Source organism: Malus domestica, chromosome 05 (assembly GCF_042453785.1).
Source record: "Malus domestica chromosome 05, GDT2T_hap1".
Classification (NCBI taxonomy): Eukaryota; Viridiplantae; Streptophyta; class Magnoliopsida; order Rosales; family Rosaceae; genus Malus; species Malus domestica.
This window is the reverse complement of record NC_091665.1, coordinates 44,845,314-44,864,498: the sequence shown is the minus strand read 5'-3', so window position 1 is coordinate 44,864,498 and position 19,185 is coordinate 44,845,314. Positions and strand designations below refer to the sequence as shown.

The following is a 19,185-nucleotide window of genomic DNA, read 5'->3' as shown; positions in this document are numbered from 1 at the left end:
ATGGAGATGTAATAATTGAAAATTTGAGGAAAAAGACAAGCAGGAACAAATAGACTATGTTTTGGCCTATTACCTTTTAGTCCTCTTAGTTGGAGATAGTATATAAATATGGTCTAGTATTGTTCATTAAAAAATAATTTATTTCAAGGCTATAATTTGGACATGGGCTAAAAAATAGCCGTCTCGGTTGGAGATGAGTTTTTTATCAAACGGACTATGTTTTGACCTATGGTCCTTTGACCTCCTTGGTTGGAGATGATATATAAATATGGTCTGATACTATTCATTAAAAAATAATTTCTTTCAAAACTAGATATTATATGTTTATAGTCAATATTTTTAGATGTTATGTGATATATAATAAACATGCACTATTTATACTATACATAATAGATTTCTCTTTAATCCCTTTTCGGTTGGAGATAGCCTAACTTAACCGGAATAGCCACGTCACAGAATTTCTCTTCGTATTGGAGGGGTTATGGGAGATGCTAAAGACTCGTAAGTCTAAGTCTTCTCTTAGAAAAGTTAGTGCCATAGAATGAAGGGGACAAAACCAATTGCAAAATTGTCAAGCAACCAACTAGATTAGGGACCACAGATGGAGTCAAGGTCTTCTCCAAGTAGCCACATTAGACCAAGAAGAAGGAAGAACACAAACCCCACTGGCGTGTGACTTGTTTGCGGACTCGAATTTTCAACAAAGCTCTAAAAAAAGAGTAAATAAATAATGATATGTGTACGTGATAGTTGATATGTCATATGTATCCAAATTGTAGTATTAATAAATAGATATAAGTGTAGTTGCGTAAATTAGTGATACCACGTAGATACAGTCCGAATACAAAAATTCTCATTAAAGCAATTGTCTATTTATTTACAGCTATATGTAATGACCAATAATATTCACAGAGAGTTCTCATACAGAAAAATGGGTTACTCAAGACCATTGCTTTTCTTCATTCTTCCTATTATCTTGGGCCTTCATGCTCCCGCCATAGCCGATGACGTTGATAACGGCGTATGCACTACGACGGCCGACTACTGCTGGAGCTGTTCCGGTACTAATGAAACCTTCAACAATGGCAGCAACTACGAACGAAACCTCCACACTGTCCTCTCCTCTTTCTCTTCCAACAAAACCGAAATCAACTCTGGGTTTTACAACTCTTCTCTCGGACAAGGCCCCGAAAAAGTCAATGCAATGGCACTATGCAGGGGAGACGTTCCCCTAAACGACTGTCACACATGTTTCAATGAGTCCATTTCCATTCTCCGGCAGAACTGCACCAATCAAAAGCAAGCGACCATATGGGCACAGCGCTGCACGGTACACTACTCGAACGTCTCAATTTTCGGTGTTGCGGAAGATGATCCGGTTAAGTTTGTGCCCGGCCCGACTAACGCACCAAACGCTGAGCAGTTCAAGCAGGTGCTCAACCCCTTGGTGGTGAATTTAAGTGGGACAGCTGCAGCAGGAGACTCCATGAAAAAATTTGCAGCTGGACATGCACTTGTCCCTGCAACAAATCAAACCATATACGCAATAGTCCAGTGTACCCCTGATTTGGACCGACAAAATTGCAGTGAGTGCCTTGATGAGGCCATCTCGGATATCCCACAATGTTGTGAAGGAAAGGAAGGAGGGAGAGTCCTTAGACCCAGCTGTAATTTGAGGTTTGAGAGCAATCTTTTCTATGACGCAGCATCTGATTCCCTAGTAAATCTTCCAGGCAAACAAGGTATATCATTTATATGTCTTGCAATTAATTTAATTTTCAGGGAAAACTTTAGAAATGAACCTGAACTTTGAACTTTGTTACACTTTGCCCTCGGAAAATTTTAAATTAGAAGTTTAGAGGAACTCTAAACCGAATTCGTGCCATTATATCTCCTAACTGTCAATTTTGTCATAATTGTCTCTTAATTCCATCAGAATTTACAAAAAATAGTAATAGTAAATACTTCAAATTCTTGAGATCGAGATATGAGAAAACATAAAAATGAACTGAAACTTACACATATGCAGTAAATTCGCTGACTTATAAGATTTATTATTCAAATTGATTCAAATTGAAAGTTTAGGAAATCTCAAAACTATATGGGAACTTCAACGAAAAGCTCCCGGTACTGTTCACTTTAATGAAAAACCACATTTTTACATTAAAAAGTTAATCCTGATACTATTCACTTTACCCTTTATTTTGTCTTTATCATTAAAACTCAAAGCTTTCAAACCCTTTTCATTAGTTTTCCTAAACTATATTGAAAGTTCATAAAAAAGGAAAAATAGGACAATATTGTGCTCTTGATATCTGCTTATTACTTCTTTGACTAAAAACATTGTGATTTTTGCAGGAAATAATACAGGAAATGGTACGAGTAACATAACAACCAAAGTATCACCATCATCGTTCTTGGGATTGCTATTGTCGCTATGCTTGTCATCAGCATACGCATTTTTTTAAGAGTGTGGAAGCGATTGGTGAAAATGCATGTTCAATTTTGTTTCATTTTTGACATACATTTAGCAAGTGTAATATTTGTTGGCATGTACCTGAATTTGTATCCATTAAGACCAATATAATACGGCTTGCTCTGCATTTCTTTTCAATAATCTCGGGTTAATGACATATATAATTTCGTTTCAATATTTGAGTTCTTTTTAAGGTGAGGATCAAAGTGTTTGATTAAATTCCTATCGAGTTTTTCTTTATAGGATTACTCTACGGTTTAATCTAATGGTGGAGCAGAGTTATTATAGTCGACTTCAATAATCTGGGATTTAAGATATATAATTTGACACAAATATTTGAGTTCTTTTAAGATGAGAGACAGTGTTTCATAAAATGTCTGACAAAAATTTATTTTTGTAAGGCCACTCTTCATATAGCAAGAAGCATATAATATTTGCATGTGGTTCAATATCCTAGTAGGTAGAGTGTTGGGTTTCTGTCTGTCATCTAGAATTCGAAACTCTCATCTCCCTTAAATTAATATAATAGTTTCGACACCTTCATTAAAAAAAATTAATTTAATTAAATTAAGGGGTTTCTCCATTTTAATCCTTGATAAAAATTGAAATTCAATTAAAACCTTATGTTAAATTATATATTCATTATAGTCATTTGACTAAATTTCCATGTCATCATAAATATTAAAATTCATATTTTCTAGTTTTTAAATATTTAATGCGTTTTTTTTTGTTCCCATAATGCCCATATTAAATATTTGGTTTTACTTTGCTCCACATTTTTTTGCATTGATTATTGTTTGACTTTCTCAAACAATAAACATACCTCATCTAGACGTCTAAAAAAATATTAGTGAAAATCGAATGCACATAAATCATAGTACCAAGTCAAATGCATCTAAATCATGATACCTACCACAATGCACCTAAATCACAATATCTATCTAGTCGAATGCATCTAAATATGTAATCATAGTATCTATTTAAATGCATCTAAATCATAGTACCTACATGAATGCACCTAAATCATAGAACCTACATGAATGCACCTAAATCATAGTATCTAGTCGAATGCGCCTAAATATTCGTACCTTAGGTCCCATGATAAAAAAGGTGATGTCATTACAATATACTATATACATAGCCCTCTTAATTTTGGAAAATGAATTACTAATTTCTCAAATATGAACTAAAATCAGTTTGAAATTTGAATGAGAATAAAAAAAAATACTACAAAATATCATATACATCCTAAAAATAAGCTATAATAAATGACGTCCTATGATTGTTAACAAAAAAAAAGTCTTCATTACAAACATTCAAAAAAGGGTATAATTGGAAGAATAACAAAGAAATAAATGACAACTAATGCAGAATTATGTATGTCACAGCCCGTCCCAGCAGTGCTTTTGACGGGAATATGAAATGACGAGATTGCTCTTGACGTTACTAAGGTACGTGTGTGTGAGACCTTATTGGTTCAAATATTATGCAAGGGTATTAGAAAATATTTTGAGATGAATTTTTAATGTATGGTTAGGATGAAAAGTATGGGTGGATTGGTGTGGACCACAAAAGATCTCTCTCCTTCTCTTTCCCCGTGTTTCTTCTCTCTCTCTCTTCCCTCACGCTCTCTCCCTCTCAGTCTCTCTCTTCCTCTCCAAACTGTACGGACAGATCCCAAAACCCTTCCAAACTTAGTGGATCGACGAGTTTGAGGACACCAATGGACTCCTGAAGACTCCACGAATACACTGACACCACTTTTAGGTAATGTTTCCTTCGAAAACCCTAGCTTTCAAAGTCCCCGTGGTGGTGCACTGTTCATGCACACGTAAATTCTTACGTTTTTGGGAATTTGAAGCTTGTAGGAAGCTTGGTGAGGTCCTAACGAAGCTCGGAGTGCTTCGTTTGGAAGAATTGGACGTCGGGATCGCCTAGTTCGAGTTTGGCCGATTTTCTTGGATTTTTGGAAGGTATGATCCCGTGCTTTTTGGTGTTTAAATTTAGTCCAACGTGATAGTACTCATCTAGGGCTTTAAATTGGTGTAAAGTACGAGAAAAATGGACGAAAAATGAGTGAGAATAGCTAGTTAGAAAATTTTCCAGTTTCCCGGTGACCGGAGTCCGGCGAGGGTAGGTCGGAGAAGAAGAAGGAATATTCCGTTAGTTTTGACGGAATATTCCTAACGGCAGTAACGGTAACAGTTAGATCTGACGGAATATTCCAGAATATTCCTGACGGCGTCAACTGACGCCGTCCGCATGACTCGCACGTGGCTGCGCGTGGGGGGCGCGTAGACCCGTGCCTGTTTTGGCGCGTGGGGGCGCGTGAGGTTTCAAAAAATTATTTTAAAAATTTTGCGACGCTCGTGAGGTTGTGTAGATCGCGTTGGTGTATTCATTTGTCAAAATTGAGCATCGTATGAGAAATTATTGCGAAACGTTGGTGATGTGCTTTAAATAATGTCATTTTAGTTGTTTCGCATATAGGTGAGACGTATCCCGAGGACGACCGCATCCAGGGACGCCACGGGGGTTACGACCCGTCGACTTACCAGTGAGTGGGCAGTTTTGTTTTCGTATTACCTTTATACTAGTAATTCTTCCCAGAAAATTGAATTTATACGAAGTTATGTTTTAAAATGTCATGCATAGAATTATTTGATAAACATGAATTTCACATGAGATATATGATTGACGTATGATGCATACATGTTGCATGGTGCTGTGGAGGCACAGGTAAGTCAGGTGAGTTCATTTATTCATTGAATTGATTGTTGATAAGATGTTTAAGCTCATACATGCACCCTAGGTGTTAGTGCTTATTTTATTCACCACACCGCACGCTCGCCTTGGATCCAAGTAGGTGGATGTTGTACAGACCATGTGAGGGTTCCGACATGCTAGTCGTATAGATCACTAGGCGTGATTCCGACTAGTGGGTGACCTTAGTTATGCGCGCTGATGATATGATGAGAGAAGCACTAGAGCGTATTTTTACACCTTTCATCGTATAGACTACCTTACGTAGTTCCGAGTGATGTGCAGAGTAGGGCCGTACAGGTCACTGTGGTGACTCCGGCTTAGTGGGATTTTGAGCTATTGAATTAATCGTATAGGACCAACTGCAGGGTCTCCGATTGATTCCTTATTTCACCTGATTTATATTTTGATTTATGGCATGGCATGTTTTCTTGAAAATGTTAAAGATTTGGGATTTAAGTTTTGAGATATTATATGGTTATATATATTTCTGGGAAAGTATACAGGTTTTTACGGCGAGGGGATATAATTGTTTTAATGAACTGTTTTGGAAAACTAATTTGTTTTACTGACCCACTCATTTTGTTTTGCGCCCCTCCAGGTTCTAGTTTAGCGGTGGTTGGCTCACGAGGTCTTTTCCGGCTTTCTGACAGACCTTGGACATGTAGGACTCACCTGAGGGTGATGTATTCTTATTTTAGTCCTACTTGACTGCAGTTAACCTATGCTCTGAACTTATGTGTTTACTTGTAAACTCGTCCGGTTATGTTCGTAGGTGGTTATGTTTGAATTTGGTTTGAAATCCTGCTGATTTATGTTGCTTTTCCGCTTCCGTGTCGTGCTTATGGTTACGTCACGCCCACGTGACGGCCAGCACACCTGGATCCTCCGGATCGGGGTGTGTCAATGTAGGTTGACGTCAGTCAGAGACTTAATTCAATTGTTAATCTTTCATACGGTATTTGTCAAAACTAACTTTTTTTCAAGGATTAATACCTAGTTTCCTATTAAATTAAATAAGGAATTTTTACACCTAAAATGTCCATAATAAAAAAATTAAAAAAATTAAAAAAAAAACCTAAAACGGATTCATACCCAGGCCTAATGGAATTGGACAGCTCGAAAGGAGCCCAACTGAATACGTATGCGGGCCACGCCGCAAAGCGACCAACTCAGGCCCCAACGGAATTGGAAATTTAAAACAAAATACCTCCCCGAACCAGGAATAATTAGAAAGGGAAAAATGAAACAAAAGGAAAAGTTTCCTAATGAAATTAGGAAGCCAATACCTTCCTAATCCCAGCATGATTAAATCTTTATATATACCAACAGTGTGCTTCTCTTATCTTCCAGACTCTCCAAGCATTTACGCTCAATCGAAAAATTAGCAATGAAACTAGAAGAAGAAGACCACCACCCTTCAAATGTACGACTGTTCGGCGTTGGCCTCGGCAGTAGTTTGAATGATCCTCGCGGAGGACACGAACCCTCTACCGATCTGTATCTGTGGGATCCGACCTGGGACTACAGCTCAATTTGGAAAATCAGGAAGAGGCTAGCGGCGAGCGACCTCGGAGAGCTGAGCAGGCTGTTGATGCCAAAAGAGGCAGTGCGAAAACACGTTATGTCTTACTTGGACGACAAGTCAGCCAAGATGGTCGACAGTAAAGAGGGCTTACCAGTTACAATTGTGGACTGGGATACGTGCAACCGGCGTGAGTTAACTTTTAAGCATTGGAACTCTGGCGATTTTTACGTTCTGAATGGAGGTTGGAGACCGGAGTTTGTGGTTCGGAGAGGCTTGAAGGAAAATGACCAAATCGGTCTTTACCTTGACTGGGACTGGAAAACTTCCAAGTACATCTTCAGGTTTTCTGTTCTTCAAAGAGCAAAGTAGTTTAATCATGATCGCACTTGTAATTAATTAGCTAAGCTAGTTTAGTTTTTATTTTTGCCAAACTAAGCTAGCTTAATCCTGACTGTGAATAGTTTATGTAGTGCTTCATGTAAGACTTTGTTTGTGAACTTTGAGTGTTTCACTATATGCATTAAAATGCGTCTGTTAACAGAAAAAAATAATACAAGTTTTCGTTCAAATGTTTAATTTTGCATGAGATATCCGTTAAGGGGTTCGGAACACAAAAATGTATGGGATATCCGTCGAGGAGTGTTAGCTACTTTCATCATGGAGAAATGAGGAGGATCTTCTAAGCTTTGTTAAAATAGATAGTGTTGGAGCGGAAAAATTCAGGTACTTCAATTCTTCTCCAATAGGTAATCTTGAACACGTTGACAAGCTTTAAACTCCATCTTCGCTCGCCATCAATGAGAGAGGAGGGGAACTTTTAATAAAACACTCTAACGCTCAAGTTAGTGTATGTTAAGGATACTTGTAAAATATAGAACAATATCCTACGTCTCTCCTCCCCCCTTTCTTGTGTGATTATTAGCCTTTTTATAGGCATAAAATGCTTGAACTCCAAGTTCCACACTCCTTGTATTTCCCCATGTTTCACATTCCATGGAAGTGTTTAATCATGCTCCTTTATTCTAACTCCATTCCCCCAAATTTAAGAATCATGGGAAGTGGCTCATTGCTTGAGCCTTAATTTTTGCACCCACAGATAGTAGTTTTGGTGTCACTGAAACGTAATGCAACCAAGAAACAAATAACCAATTTATCACTGACTATCACTAGAAGAAAAACCCACATCTATCACGGTAAATGTTCGTGGTTGATTGCAATTTACCACGGACATTGTGTCCGTTAGTAATCTGGGCGTGATGAAAAGTTTGAACTTCTACCACGGTCAAAGCGCGTTATCAATTAAATAATAATCACATATCTAACCCGTGGTAAATTGGAATCTAGCATCACACGCTATGACCATTGTGGATCACTAATTGACCACGGCCGATGCCCGTTGTAATACGTTTTTCAAAAAATTAAAAAAAAAAATATTTAATTAATATATATATATAATCACACAATTGCAAATTTACTGTCATACAATAATTTCTTAATTAATCAATTATTAAAAAAAATTACAAGCATTGCACTAAACTACAACAAAATCAGGTATAAAGCCAATGTCCTATACTAAGAAATATGAAACTATTTTGACAAAAAAAGAAAAAAAAAAGAAACATGAAACTATGTATCAAGTATGAAGTACACCTCCATTTACTGGGAAATAGTCAGCTTAGAAGTTTACTTTTCCTTGAACACCTCCAAAAAAAAGTCCTTCACGAGTGACATCCTCCCCTTAATGCTCGAACCTCACTAATTGCATCTTCTATATGTCTACTTCTATCTGCATAGACATAAGCACAAAGAAAAATAAAATAAAATCTTGTACTTCTTGGGTGGGAATATACTAATTTGAGATCAAGTAAGAGAAGTAAATACGGAAAGAAAAGATAATCATGTGGTACAAACCAAGTGGATACACTCAAATATACACAAAATTATGATAGTGCAAATTCATATAAACATGTAAGCCTTCTTTCCTTTTCATGACATCTACAATTTTTTTTCTTCAGAATAAATTTAAGAACAGAAATTACCTGAACACCAGTTAGAGGATCACCGTAACCGGTGTAGGGGAAAAGCTGGAAGTTAGTGATACAAAAACAAAACAATTCATACAGAAAATTCATCAATAAAATGAAAAGAAATTAGAGAAAAAATCACCTCGGTTCTTCACTTCATATTGTCGACTTTTTTAACTTTTTGAATGGTTGGAGCTTGGAGATTTTAGTTTTCTTTTTCATATGCAAATAATCACAACTTACTCGGGTTTATTGAGTGGGAAGTTACTGGGCGAGGGAAAACACCGTAGAAACGTGTAGATTTTAGGTTTGAATTTGAATCCCACGTCTACTGCAAAGAGAAGATTAAGAGGATAAACGTGGGTTTGTGTTTATCTTTTCTTTCTTTTTTTTTTTTAATTTGTGTTTTTCAACTTTTTTGTGTTTATCTTTTCTTTTCTTTTTTTTTTAATTTGTGTTTTTCACTTTTTAGTGTTTGACATGTTTATCCGGGGTTTAATAATTTTTATTTTTATTTTTTATTTGTAGAGAGTTATAACCGTAATTTTATGGGATTTTAGTTGATAAGTAGTGTTTCATTAATAATATTTACAGATTTTTTTTTTCAACTAATATTTACAAATTTTGAGTAGTGCTGTGAAAATTCCAAATTGCATATATGTTTGAAATTTTGAAACATTTTGGTGTCCCTCCAATTTTATTTTAATTACGATGTGGATACTAACAATAATGACCACGAGCTTTGCCTGTGGTGGCTTATTATATTAACAACGTGGAACTTTGCACGTGGTCATTCACTTTTAATTTATAACGGACTAAGATTTGTTCGCGGTAAAAGATGTTATTCACCACGTGCTTATTATACTTGTGGTAAATTTGTACTTTTTATAACGAGTTTATAAAGTCCGTGATAAAATTGTCATGGTGGATAAGTTGATGTCTTGTAGTGTATATTTCTACAAATTCACAAATTATTGGTTGCAGGCATGAAAAAGTTGGAGGGGAGGGACAACTTCAAATCTAATAGATCCCACAATGAGGACTAGTTCAAGAACTGAAGTGACGAGAAGCATCCACATTGGGTTATTATACATACAAGAAAATACAGATGATAGGCCAACCACGAATCCTATAGTCCTAATGCTTAATAGTTACTCAGTCACTCTTCCAGTACTCTCACAACATGCGTTTTATAAGCTCGGTAGAATTGGATCCGACATGTCTTTGAGACGGGAGAAGAATTCAGGGGTGACATCTGGCTAGTTGGATTGATCTAAGAGCAACTGTGTTAAACACCAGAAGATGAGGTTTCCATGATTACGTACTAAAGTCTATCCTCGATAGTGCTTGAAGATTTATATCTGAATTTTTTTTTAGGAAAAATTCATATATGAATTTATGATGTATTTTAGCCCTTTGGATTCATTTTTCTTGTAAACGTGTTATTGATTCTTACTGTGATAGGTGCTACAAGACTACATGGTGTGATTTTGATGTGGGACGGAATTGGTGTTATTTTAGGTGGGTGAAAATTAAAATAACACTAATTCCGTCCTATATATGATTCGTTCTTCATGTAAATGGCTATGATTTGTTAAAAGAAATCATTTATACACACCATTTTCTCCTTATGCACATCTATCGCTACATGAAACAGGGGCAACAGTCACGGAAGTAATTCGATACGAGAATATGATCGTTATGGTGAAATACATGCATCAACTGACTGTCATTATCTGTTATTGCAGCTGAAACAGGCCCATCCGTTAGTTTTCATTATGTCTCACCTCTTAAAATTTCACATATATTCACGACTTATTGTCGATTAAAAGATGTACAACCTGTTTAGTAGTATCCGTCTGATATTCCTCGATGCATCGTTCCATTATTTTCAGTGAATTCATTGGTCTGCTTCCTCTATACATACGGATGGCTAGGCCAAGCAAACGAGAAATTTACTATTGGTTTGTTCTTGCTGACTCAATCCAGAGGTTGAATTGTATTAGTCTTCCAAGCAGGAACTAATCAGAAGCTTCAAGCTAGTCTTGTTTAATTATTTCTAGGTCGGACCAATCCGAGCACATACACTAGACATTCCGGATTTCTCTTTGTTTCCGGATACTATTCAATTAGTCCTCAAAATTCATCTCGATCTAAAAACGATTTCAATGACATCATTCTTAGTACAGTAGTCTAGCTAGTTATAGCTTTCCATTCCCTTTACAGATCAAAGGCCAAAGTAAATTGCTAGCAATCGTTTCCTCAAGATTTCTAATTTTTCCATTTTTCCTTTCTATTATTCATGATGACTCAAACTTGTTAGTTTGCAAATGGTGCTAAACGGTGTGATTCATTCTTCTAGTAAATGGCTCAAATTTGTTTAAGGGAAACTATTTATGCACACTATTTTTCTCTTTATGCATGCCTATAAATTTACTTTTGTGTTTTGATTATCGTTCAATAAATTCAATCTTAATATCATAAATAAACACAAATGTGATGCGAGAGTAAGGTGTGCAGCAATATCATCGTCACAACAACCGACACATCTCAAGTAAGGATGGTTGATTAATTGTTACAAAATAAATATCACGAACATTGTAACATCCCACATCGTCCAGGGGAGTGATTCTTAAATGTATATTCTCATCCCTACCTAGCACGAGGTCTTTGGGAGCTCACTGGCTACGGGTTCCGTAGGAACTCCGAAGTTAAGCGAGCAGGAGGCCAGAGCACTCCCAGGATGGGTGACCCACTGGGAAGTTGCTCGTGAGTTTCCAAAAACAAAACCGTGAGGGAATGGTAAGCCCAAAGCGGACAATATCGTGCTACGGTGGTGAAGCGGGCCCATGATGGGTGACCCACTGGGAAGTTGCTCGTGAGTTTCCAAAAACAAAACCACTCCGAGGATGGGTGACCCACTGGGAAGTTGCTCGTGAGTTTCCAAAAACAAAACCGTGAGGGAATGGTAAGCCCAAAGCGAACAATATCGCGCTACGATGGTGAAGCGGGCCCGGGAAGTGATCCGCCCTGGGCCGGGATGTGACAAACATGGTCACAATAATATTTTTATTTGTCAAAAATTAAGAAATATTTTTAAAAATAAAAAATTAATTCATTTTTATTTTAGTTTTTTGGAAAAATAATTTTTTTTAAAAGAATAAAGTTTTTACTTTTGTGGGCAATTAAAAATTAAAAAAAAATTAATTTTTTTTGTTTTAATTTTTTGAGTTGAATTAAATTTTAAACAAAAAAGAATTCATGTCGTCTTACTTGTGCAGGCTAAAAAAACTTTAAAATTCCAGTGCAGCTCCTCTTTCTTTATCTTCAACCTCAACCCCTCTGCACATTCCAAAACCCCATCCCACGTAAATCATCCCACTTCATCCCTCCGACATTGACGAGATTGGAAACTTAAGCAACACAACATCCAATCGAGTCACACCAACATCCAATCGGGCCCCAATTTCAACCTAATTGGAGCTCAAGAGACTTCCACATGGCCTCCAACGAAACCAACTTAAAAAAATTGAAGGAGGTCAAACACGGCCGCGGGACCTTCACCTCGTCAACAGCGTCAGACATTCACGTGACTATGGGGGTGGCTTACGCCGACGTACCGAAGCGGATACGTGTTGGGCTCTTGAAATCCAGAACCTTGGTTAGTGAGCGAGGAACGGAGCGGAAGATGAAAAGGGAGGAGGGAGGGGATTTTTTCCTTTTCACATTTTGGTCTATTTTATAAAAAATTGTGGGTCCTATTCACTTATGGAATATGCATGATTCTATGTTTGACCCTTAGTCGTTGCACCGTACAATAGCTGATGGTTAACTATAACGGAGCGGCCAGTAAGTCTGCACTGTTCCGGAAGCAAGAAGAAATGACTTGTTGAGTGGAAAAAGTTCTCCATCAAAACCACAACCATTGTGGGGTTGCTTTCCTGATACCTTAATCTTCCGAGTACAATCAATCTAAGCCGAGCCGAAAGGAACTAATGTTATCCTAACTGAAAGCTGGTCAGATAGCTTGTTTTAGCTCACTGTTCCTTCAATAAATTAATATTTTAATATACATTACATGATCTTATTTGCCTCCATCTCCAACCGAGGGCCAAATGCTCATAGGGTCAAACATAATTTATTATTTAAAAACTACAATTTAAATTCAAATCTAACGGCTAATTTATTGGTTAATGTTATTTAAGGTTGTTTCATATTGTTTGATGTTGTTTCATGTTACTTAATTTAATTTAATGTTGTATAATGACTTAGAAGTTATAGGAAAAAAAATTTAGAAAAATATGAAACAAATTTTGTAAAATAAAAGTTATAGAAAAAAAAATGGAATTTAAAAAAAATATGAACCAAATTTTGTAAAATAGTAGTTATAGGAAAAAAATTGTAAATAAAAAAATATAAATAAAATTGTAAAAAAATAAAAATAAATAAATAACGGCTAGCTGACGTTAGGTAGCCATTGCATTTGAAAATTTGGCACCGGCAGGAATGCTCATATTTCTGGGTAGCCCAAGGCTGGCTGGCTGGCCTTTGGCCCTTCGGCCCTTTCAGATTCTGTGGGGCCCATGAGCTCTTTGGCCTAGTCCTTGATTGGAGATGATTTTCAAATGTTTTTCGACCCTCTAACCCTCTGAACGCTTCAGTTGAAGATGGCCTAAGAAACTATCAGTCTAGCCCGACCCTTGCCATCCTTATCATCTTACATTACAAATTGACAATCGTATTCTGACCACAAAGTAGGAAGGTGTATCGAACCAAACGAGTAAATAATTGTCAGAATTGCATAGTATAATTGATTTACTTTGTTGACTGAGAGAATGCATGCACCGAGAAGCAAAGAGAAGTTGACCCAGCCAACGACTTCTGTTCCATTTCCAATCTGTGGTTTACTTTATTTCAATGGTTGAATAGTGTAAGTCTTGGAAGAAGCTTTCTTAAATATTTAATTTAGCACTACCGTCTCTATCAGCATCTTCAATTATAATAGAGTGAAACCTCGCTGATGAAAGAATACCTACAAAGATGTAGAAACTTGCTTGTACATGTCATTGTAGCTGCACTTCAAATTAATTATATAGTATTTGATTTGAGATTATTATGCATTTTAAATTTCAACTTATCAATATGATGGTGTGTTATTGATTTGAGATCGTCATAGTGACATCTTTTTTTCATAAGAGCTGTGTAGGCTTGTCACATGAAAAAGTTGTAAATGAAAAGCTAGATAATTAGAAATCATGTAGAACACTTAAACATGCATGTATAGAGGAATGGTAGCAAGTATTAATACCATATCGTAGCTAGAGCTATTCTTAAAAGTCTGGTATTCCACCACCGCGTCTTGCGTAAAGTGAGATATTCATTGACTTCATTCTTCATAAATAGACGTGTAGCAAGTTTTCCATCGTAACTATAATCCTCTTTTACAAACCAATTTTAGCAAAAATATCAAATAATGCCAGCAATGGACTCCTCAAGATTTCTATTCTGCCTCTTTCCCTTTCTGTTTCTCATGGTTAATCAAGCCCTTGGTGAAGTTTGCATAAACGAAAAAGGAAACTATACCACCAATAGTACCTATCAGACAAACCTCAACCGCCTCCTCTCCTCCCTGCCCTCCAACGAAAACGGCAACGGGCATGGCTTTTACAATGCATCCTATCGCCTAAACTCGTCGAACGAGCACATTTATGCAATCGGACTTTGTAGAGGAGATGCCAAGACGGAAGATTGCCGTAGCTGCCTAAATAATTCCCGATATGCTCTCCCTCAGCTTTGCCCAAATCGGAAGGAAGCAATTGGTTGGTATGAAAAATGCATTTTACGCTACTCAAACCGCTCCATCTATGGCGTCATGGAAACTGATCCTTCGTCGTATTACTGGAACATAAAAAACATATCGTCGTCCGACCTGGATAGATTCAACCAAGAGCTGAGGAAGCTACTGGACAGCATAAGAAGTGAAGCTGCAGCTGGCGGTTCTCTTCGGAAATTTGCATTCGGAAACACAAGCGGCCCAACTTTCCAAACAATATTTGCACTAGCGCAATGCACGCCAGACATATCAGAGCAAAAGTGCAGTGATTGCTTAGGGGTGTTTTGGGAGCGATGTGCTTAAAAAAAACATCCATGAAAAAAAGCTGTGAGTGTTTTAGATGTTTGGTTGTACCAAGTGCACAAGGCTCCCGCTTTATGCAGGGTCTGGAAGAGGTGAATGTCGGCTAGCCTTACCCCAATTTATGGAGAGGCTGCTCCTAAGTCTCGAACCCGAGACCTACCGCTCACGGGCGAAGGCACTTGCCATTGCACCAAGTGTTTTAGATGTTTGGTAAACTGAAAAAAAAGGCTTATTTTGGAAGCTGCTGTGAGAATAAACTGAAATCAAAGGAAAAAACTGAAGCTGCTATTTGCAGCTTTGGAAAACTGGTTTTTTTTCAAAGCACACGGAGCTATAATGCTCTTTTAATGAAAAGACCCACTATCAGACTGCTTTTTTTCTTTCCAAAAGCACTTTTACAAAAAAGTTTACCAAGCACTCTGCTGATTTATTTCACAGCCGCTTATTCTCACAGCACAGTCACTTATTCTCACAACAGCTTTTTTTCAAACCACAGCAATACCAAACCAGCCCTTAGTTGGGGCTTATGGAGAATTCCCCAATTATTTTGAGGGGAAAGTAGGTGGGGGAGTTAATAAACCTAGCTGTTACTTTAGATTCGATCTTTACCCCTTCATTGACCCTACAACTGTCAAACAACTGCCATCTCCGCCACCAATAACACCACCAGTACATTCTCCACCACCATCAACCAATACCACAAACACTTCAAAAGGTACGTACGCACAACGTATATGTATGTACACTCCATTACATACGCCGATGACTGCATATTTGCTTGACACTGATCGCAAAATTTAATTGATCAATGGTAACTCCTCTCTCTGATAGATCAATCACTTAAACGTGTTATTTAGAATCTCATATGATTAGAGAATATATATTTCTGATTTTACTTTGCAGGATAGAAGAGCAGCAAATCTCGGACTGTCATCATTATTATTGTGTCAATTATTGCTTCTTTGGTACTTGTAATGTTCATGGGCATTTGTCTAATAGTACGGAAGGCAAAGAAAAAGCTTCAAGGTAATTTAATTCCAGGTACGTACTGTAACAAAATAAACAGTAACATTAATTCATCTCAATTTGCTTCAAGTGGGAAGCCTAGTACTGTTATGTCATCTAGATCTAATTTTGTTACATACAAAATTTTTGTTAAAATTTTACCACAGGCGAAGACGCGGACGAAATTGGAAGTGCAGAATCCTTGCAATTCAATTTTGACACCATTAGAGTTGCCATAGAAGACTTTTCAGGATCGAAGAGCAGCAAATCTCAGACTGTCATCATTATTATTGTGTCAATTATTGCTTCTTTGGTACTTGTAATGTTCATGGGCATTTGTCTAAGAGTACGGAAGGCAAAGAAAAAGCTTCAAGGTAATTTAATTCCAGGCACGTACTGTAACAAAATAAACAGTAACATTAATTCATCTCAATTTGCTTCAAGTGGGAAGCCTAGTACTGTTATGTCATCTAGATCTAATTTTGTTACATACAAAATTTTTGTTAAAATTTTACCAAATGCGAAGACGCGGACGAAATTGGAAGTGCAGAATCCTTGCAATTCAATTTTGACACCATTAGAGTTGCCACAGAAGACTTTTCTGAAGCCAATAAACTAGGACAAGGGGGATTTGGTTCTGTTTACAAGGTAATATAGAACACATCTATTGAAGATAAGATTCTCACATCATACCTTACGAAATAAAATAAAATACAATATATTGTGAAAAAACCTAACCTGCCAATCTTAATAACATCATGATATATATGGGCAACATCACCAGTTTCATGTATATATTCCTTGAATGCAACCTTTTTGTTTTGATACTCTTTCAGGGTAGGTTATTGAATGGAGAAGAGATAGCAGTGAAAAGGCTCTCCGTAAATTCTGGACAAGGAGATTTGGAGTTTAAAAATGAGGTCTTGTTAGTGGCAAAGCTTCAGCACCGAAACTTAGTTAGGCTCTTGGGTTTCTGCTCGGAAGGAGTTGAAAGGCTTCTTATTTATGAGTTTGTCCCTAATTTGTACAATTTTAGCTTTAACTTCAAAATTTTACCATAAAATCTCATTCCTGTAACATACAAGAAACATTGTAACCTTGGTTTGAATTGAACATGCAGATCCAATCAAGCGCGCACAATTGGATTGGGATAGGCGCTACAAAATCATAGTAGGCATTACTCGAGGGCTCATTTACCTTCATGAGGATTCGCGGCTTAGAATTATTCATTGTGATCTCAAAGCCATTAATATCTTGATAGATGAAGATATGACTCCCAAGATATCAGATTTTGGCATGGCAAAATTGTTTGAGGTTGATCAAACACAAGGCAATACCAGTCAAATTGTGGGGACCTAGTAAGTACTCGACAAGGCTACATGGCTTATATTATAATTGTGTTAATCTATATCAATAATCCAAAGTTCTCAACTAAGTTTGATCATAAAACCAACATATATTATTCTTGTTTCGATATGCAGTGGATATATGGCTCCAGAATATGCGATGTATGGGCACTTTTCTGTTAAGTCGGATGTCTATAGTTTTGGTGTCTTAGTTTTGGAGATAGTGAGCGGACAGAAAAATAATTCCTTTCGTCACGGCAAGAACGTGGAGGATCTTCTAAGCTACGTAAGAATTTAAACTATATGCATAATGCAACCAAGAAAAATAATTTATCTCTAACTATATTTCTACGAATTTCACAACGCAAGCATGGAAATGTTGGAGGGAAGGGACAACTTCAAATCTAATAGATCCCGCGTTGACGAACGGTTTAAGAAATGAAATCATGAGATGCATCCATATTGGGTTGCTATGTGTGCAAGAAAATATAGCTGATAGGCCAACCATGAATGCTATTGTTCTAATGCTTAACAGTTACTCAGTCACACTTCCAGTACCCTCACAACCATCATTTTTCGGAGATAGTAACGTTGGATTTGACATGACTTTGGGATGAAAGAATAGTTAGGAGGTGATTACAACTAGGTCAGATCGATCCAAGAACAGCTTTGTCAAAGCACCAGAAAATGAGGTTCATTGATCACCGAAGTATATCCTAGATAGCTCTTTAAGATGGAAACTGCATTGTTTTTTAAATCATAATGTGCAATTTACCATTTGTTTTGTTCATTTTTCTTTTCAATGGTTTAGGTAATTGCAATAAGGCTTGTGATGTATAAGAGATAGACTAAGAGTTGTTTTGGGACCAGTCTACCAATCAAACGACGACTTTGATTAATTGGACTTGAATTTTCTCCCCTCTTATTTCTCTCCTTTCATTCCACTTTTTTAATCTAACTGTTCAAAAGAAATTATCTAACTGCATAGAACTTATTAGGATATAATAGTGTCAGGTGTTACATGTATAGCTTACCATGTGTCTGTGTATCATTGGTTAAGTCTTGAGTTAGTTATAGGTGTGTATTTATAGGACAAGTTAATGTATTGTATTGGATTGAATAGTGTGGTAATAATAATTCAGTTTACAAAACTCTCTCTACTTTCCCTCTCTACAGTTCACAGCTCTTACATTTTCTTACAGTTATCATGGTATCTTCGCCGATCAAGGCTCGCGCTGTTGATTGATGATCCTATTGCTTCCGCTCGTTTGATTCTTGGTGTTGTTTGATCGGAGTGTTGCCTTTGTTGCACTGTAGCAACGTATAATCGTAAGAGTCGGTGGAGTCGCTGGTGTTTGTCGGTGGTGATTGTCGATAAAGTCGGTGTCGTCGTCGTCGGAGTTCTTCTGAAACCCTAGTGTTTGGGGATTTATGGCGGTGTTGAGTCGTCAGAGTTCACGAAGGTGATATTCTTTTGATTATTTCCTGATTCTTGATCCCTTGACTTTTGATTCTTGTTTGTCTAAACCCTAATTTTTGGGAATTGTTGTTCACGATTTCTACTATATTCTGTGTTTCTGCGATTTGCTTATCTGTGTCATGATTGATCTGTTTGTATTTTCACAATGGTTACCTCTACTCAGTTAATGCTTACACAATTGCCTATTGCTTCTCTCATTCCAAGTGTGGGTAATATTGTTACTGTGAAGTTAGATGACTCTAACTATGTGAATTGGAATTTTCAAATGGAGTTGTTGTTAAATGCTAATGGAATTCGTGGTTTTGTTGATGGATCCATTCCGTGTCCGACCAAATTTGTTGATTTTGAATCTGAGGGGAAGGTTGATAATCAAGTGCCAGTAATTTCTGATGCGTATAAGGTGTGGAAAATTCATGATAAAACATTG

The 19,185-nt window shown here is 37.0% G+C and overlaps 3 protein-coding genes and 1 long non-coding RNA gene across 4 annotated transcripts in view; all 4 read left to right on the top strand.

Moving 5' to 3' along the window:
* The window catches only part of LOC103419615 (cysteine-rich receptor-like protein kinase 10), a 60,697-nt gene that overhangs the window by 14,083 nt on the left and 27,429 nt on the right, over window positions 1-19,185 (top strand). The gene's annotated exons all lie outside the window — the stretch shown is intronic.
* On the top strand, window positions 726-2,651 carry LOC103410699 (cysteine-rich repeat secretory protein 38-like). The gene is made up of 2 exons (XM_008349376.3): window positions 726-1,742; window positions 2,359-2,651. The coding sequence occupies exons 1-2, from the start codon at window positions 893-895 to the stop codon at window positions 2,466-2,468; spliced, it is 960 nt and encodes a 319-aa protein (XP_008347598.3). The 5' UTR covers window positions 726-892; the 3' UTR covers window positions 2,469-2,651.
* LOC114825040 (uncharacterized) lies at window positions 4,025-6,041 on the top strand. Its single transcript, XR_003773772.2, has 4 exons — window positions 4,025-4,243; window positions 4,338-4,449; window positions 4,967-5,033; window positions 5,841-6,041. It is a non-coding gene; the product is annotated as an uncharacterized lncRNA (long non-coding RNA).
* Window positions 14,142-14,927, top strand: LOC103434618 (cysteine-rich receptor-like protein kinase 26). Its single transcript, XM_070821539.1, has one exon. It carries the CDS (start codon window positions 14,265-14,267, stop codon window positions 14,925-14,927), a length of 663 nt encoding a protein of 220 aa, XP_070677640.1. The 5' UTR covers window positions 14,142-14,264.

What these genes read in the sequence shown, in the direction of transcription:
- LOC103434618 (XM_070821539.1), top strand. Translation starts at nt 14,265, where the DNA reads ATGCCAGCAATGGACTCCTCAAGATTTCTATTCTGCCTCTTTCCCTTT.
- LOC103410699 (XM_008349376.3), top strand. Translation starts at nt 893, where the DNA reads ATGACCAATAATATTCACAGAGAGTTCTCATACAGAAAAATGGGTTAC. An exon ending in AAATCTTCCAGGCAAACAAG is followed by an intron (nt 1,743 to 2,358) that starts GTATATCATTTA and finishes TGATTTTTGCAG; the next exon opens with GAAATAATACAGGAAATGGT.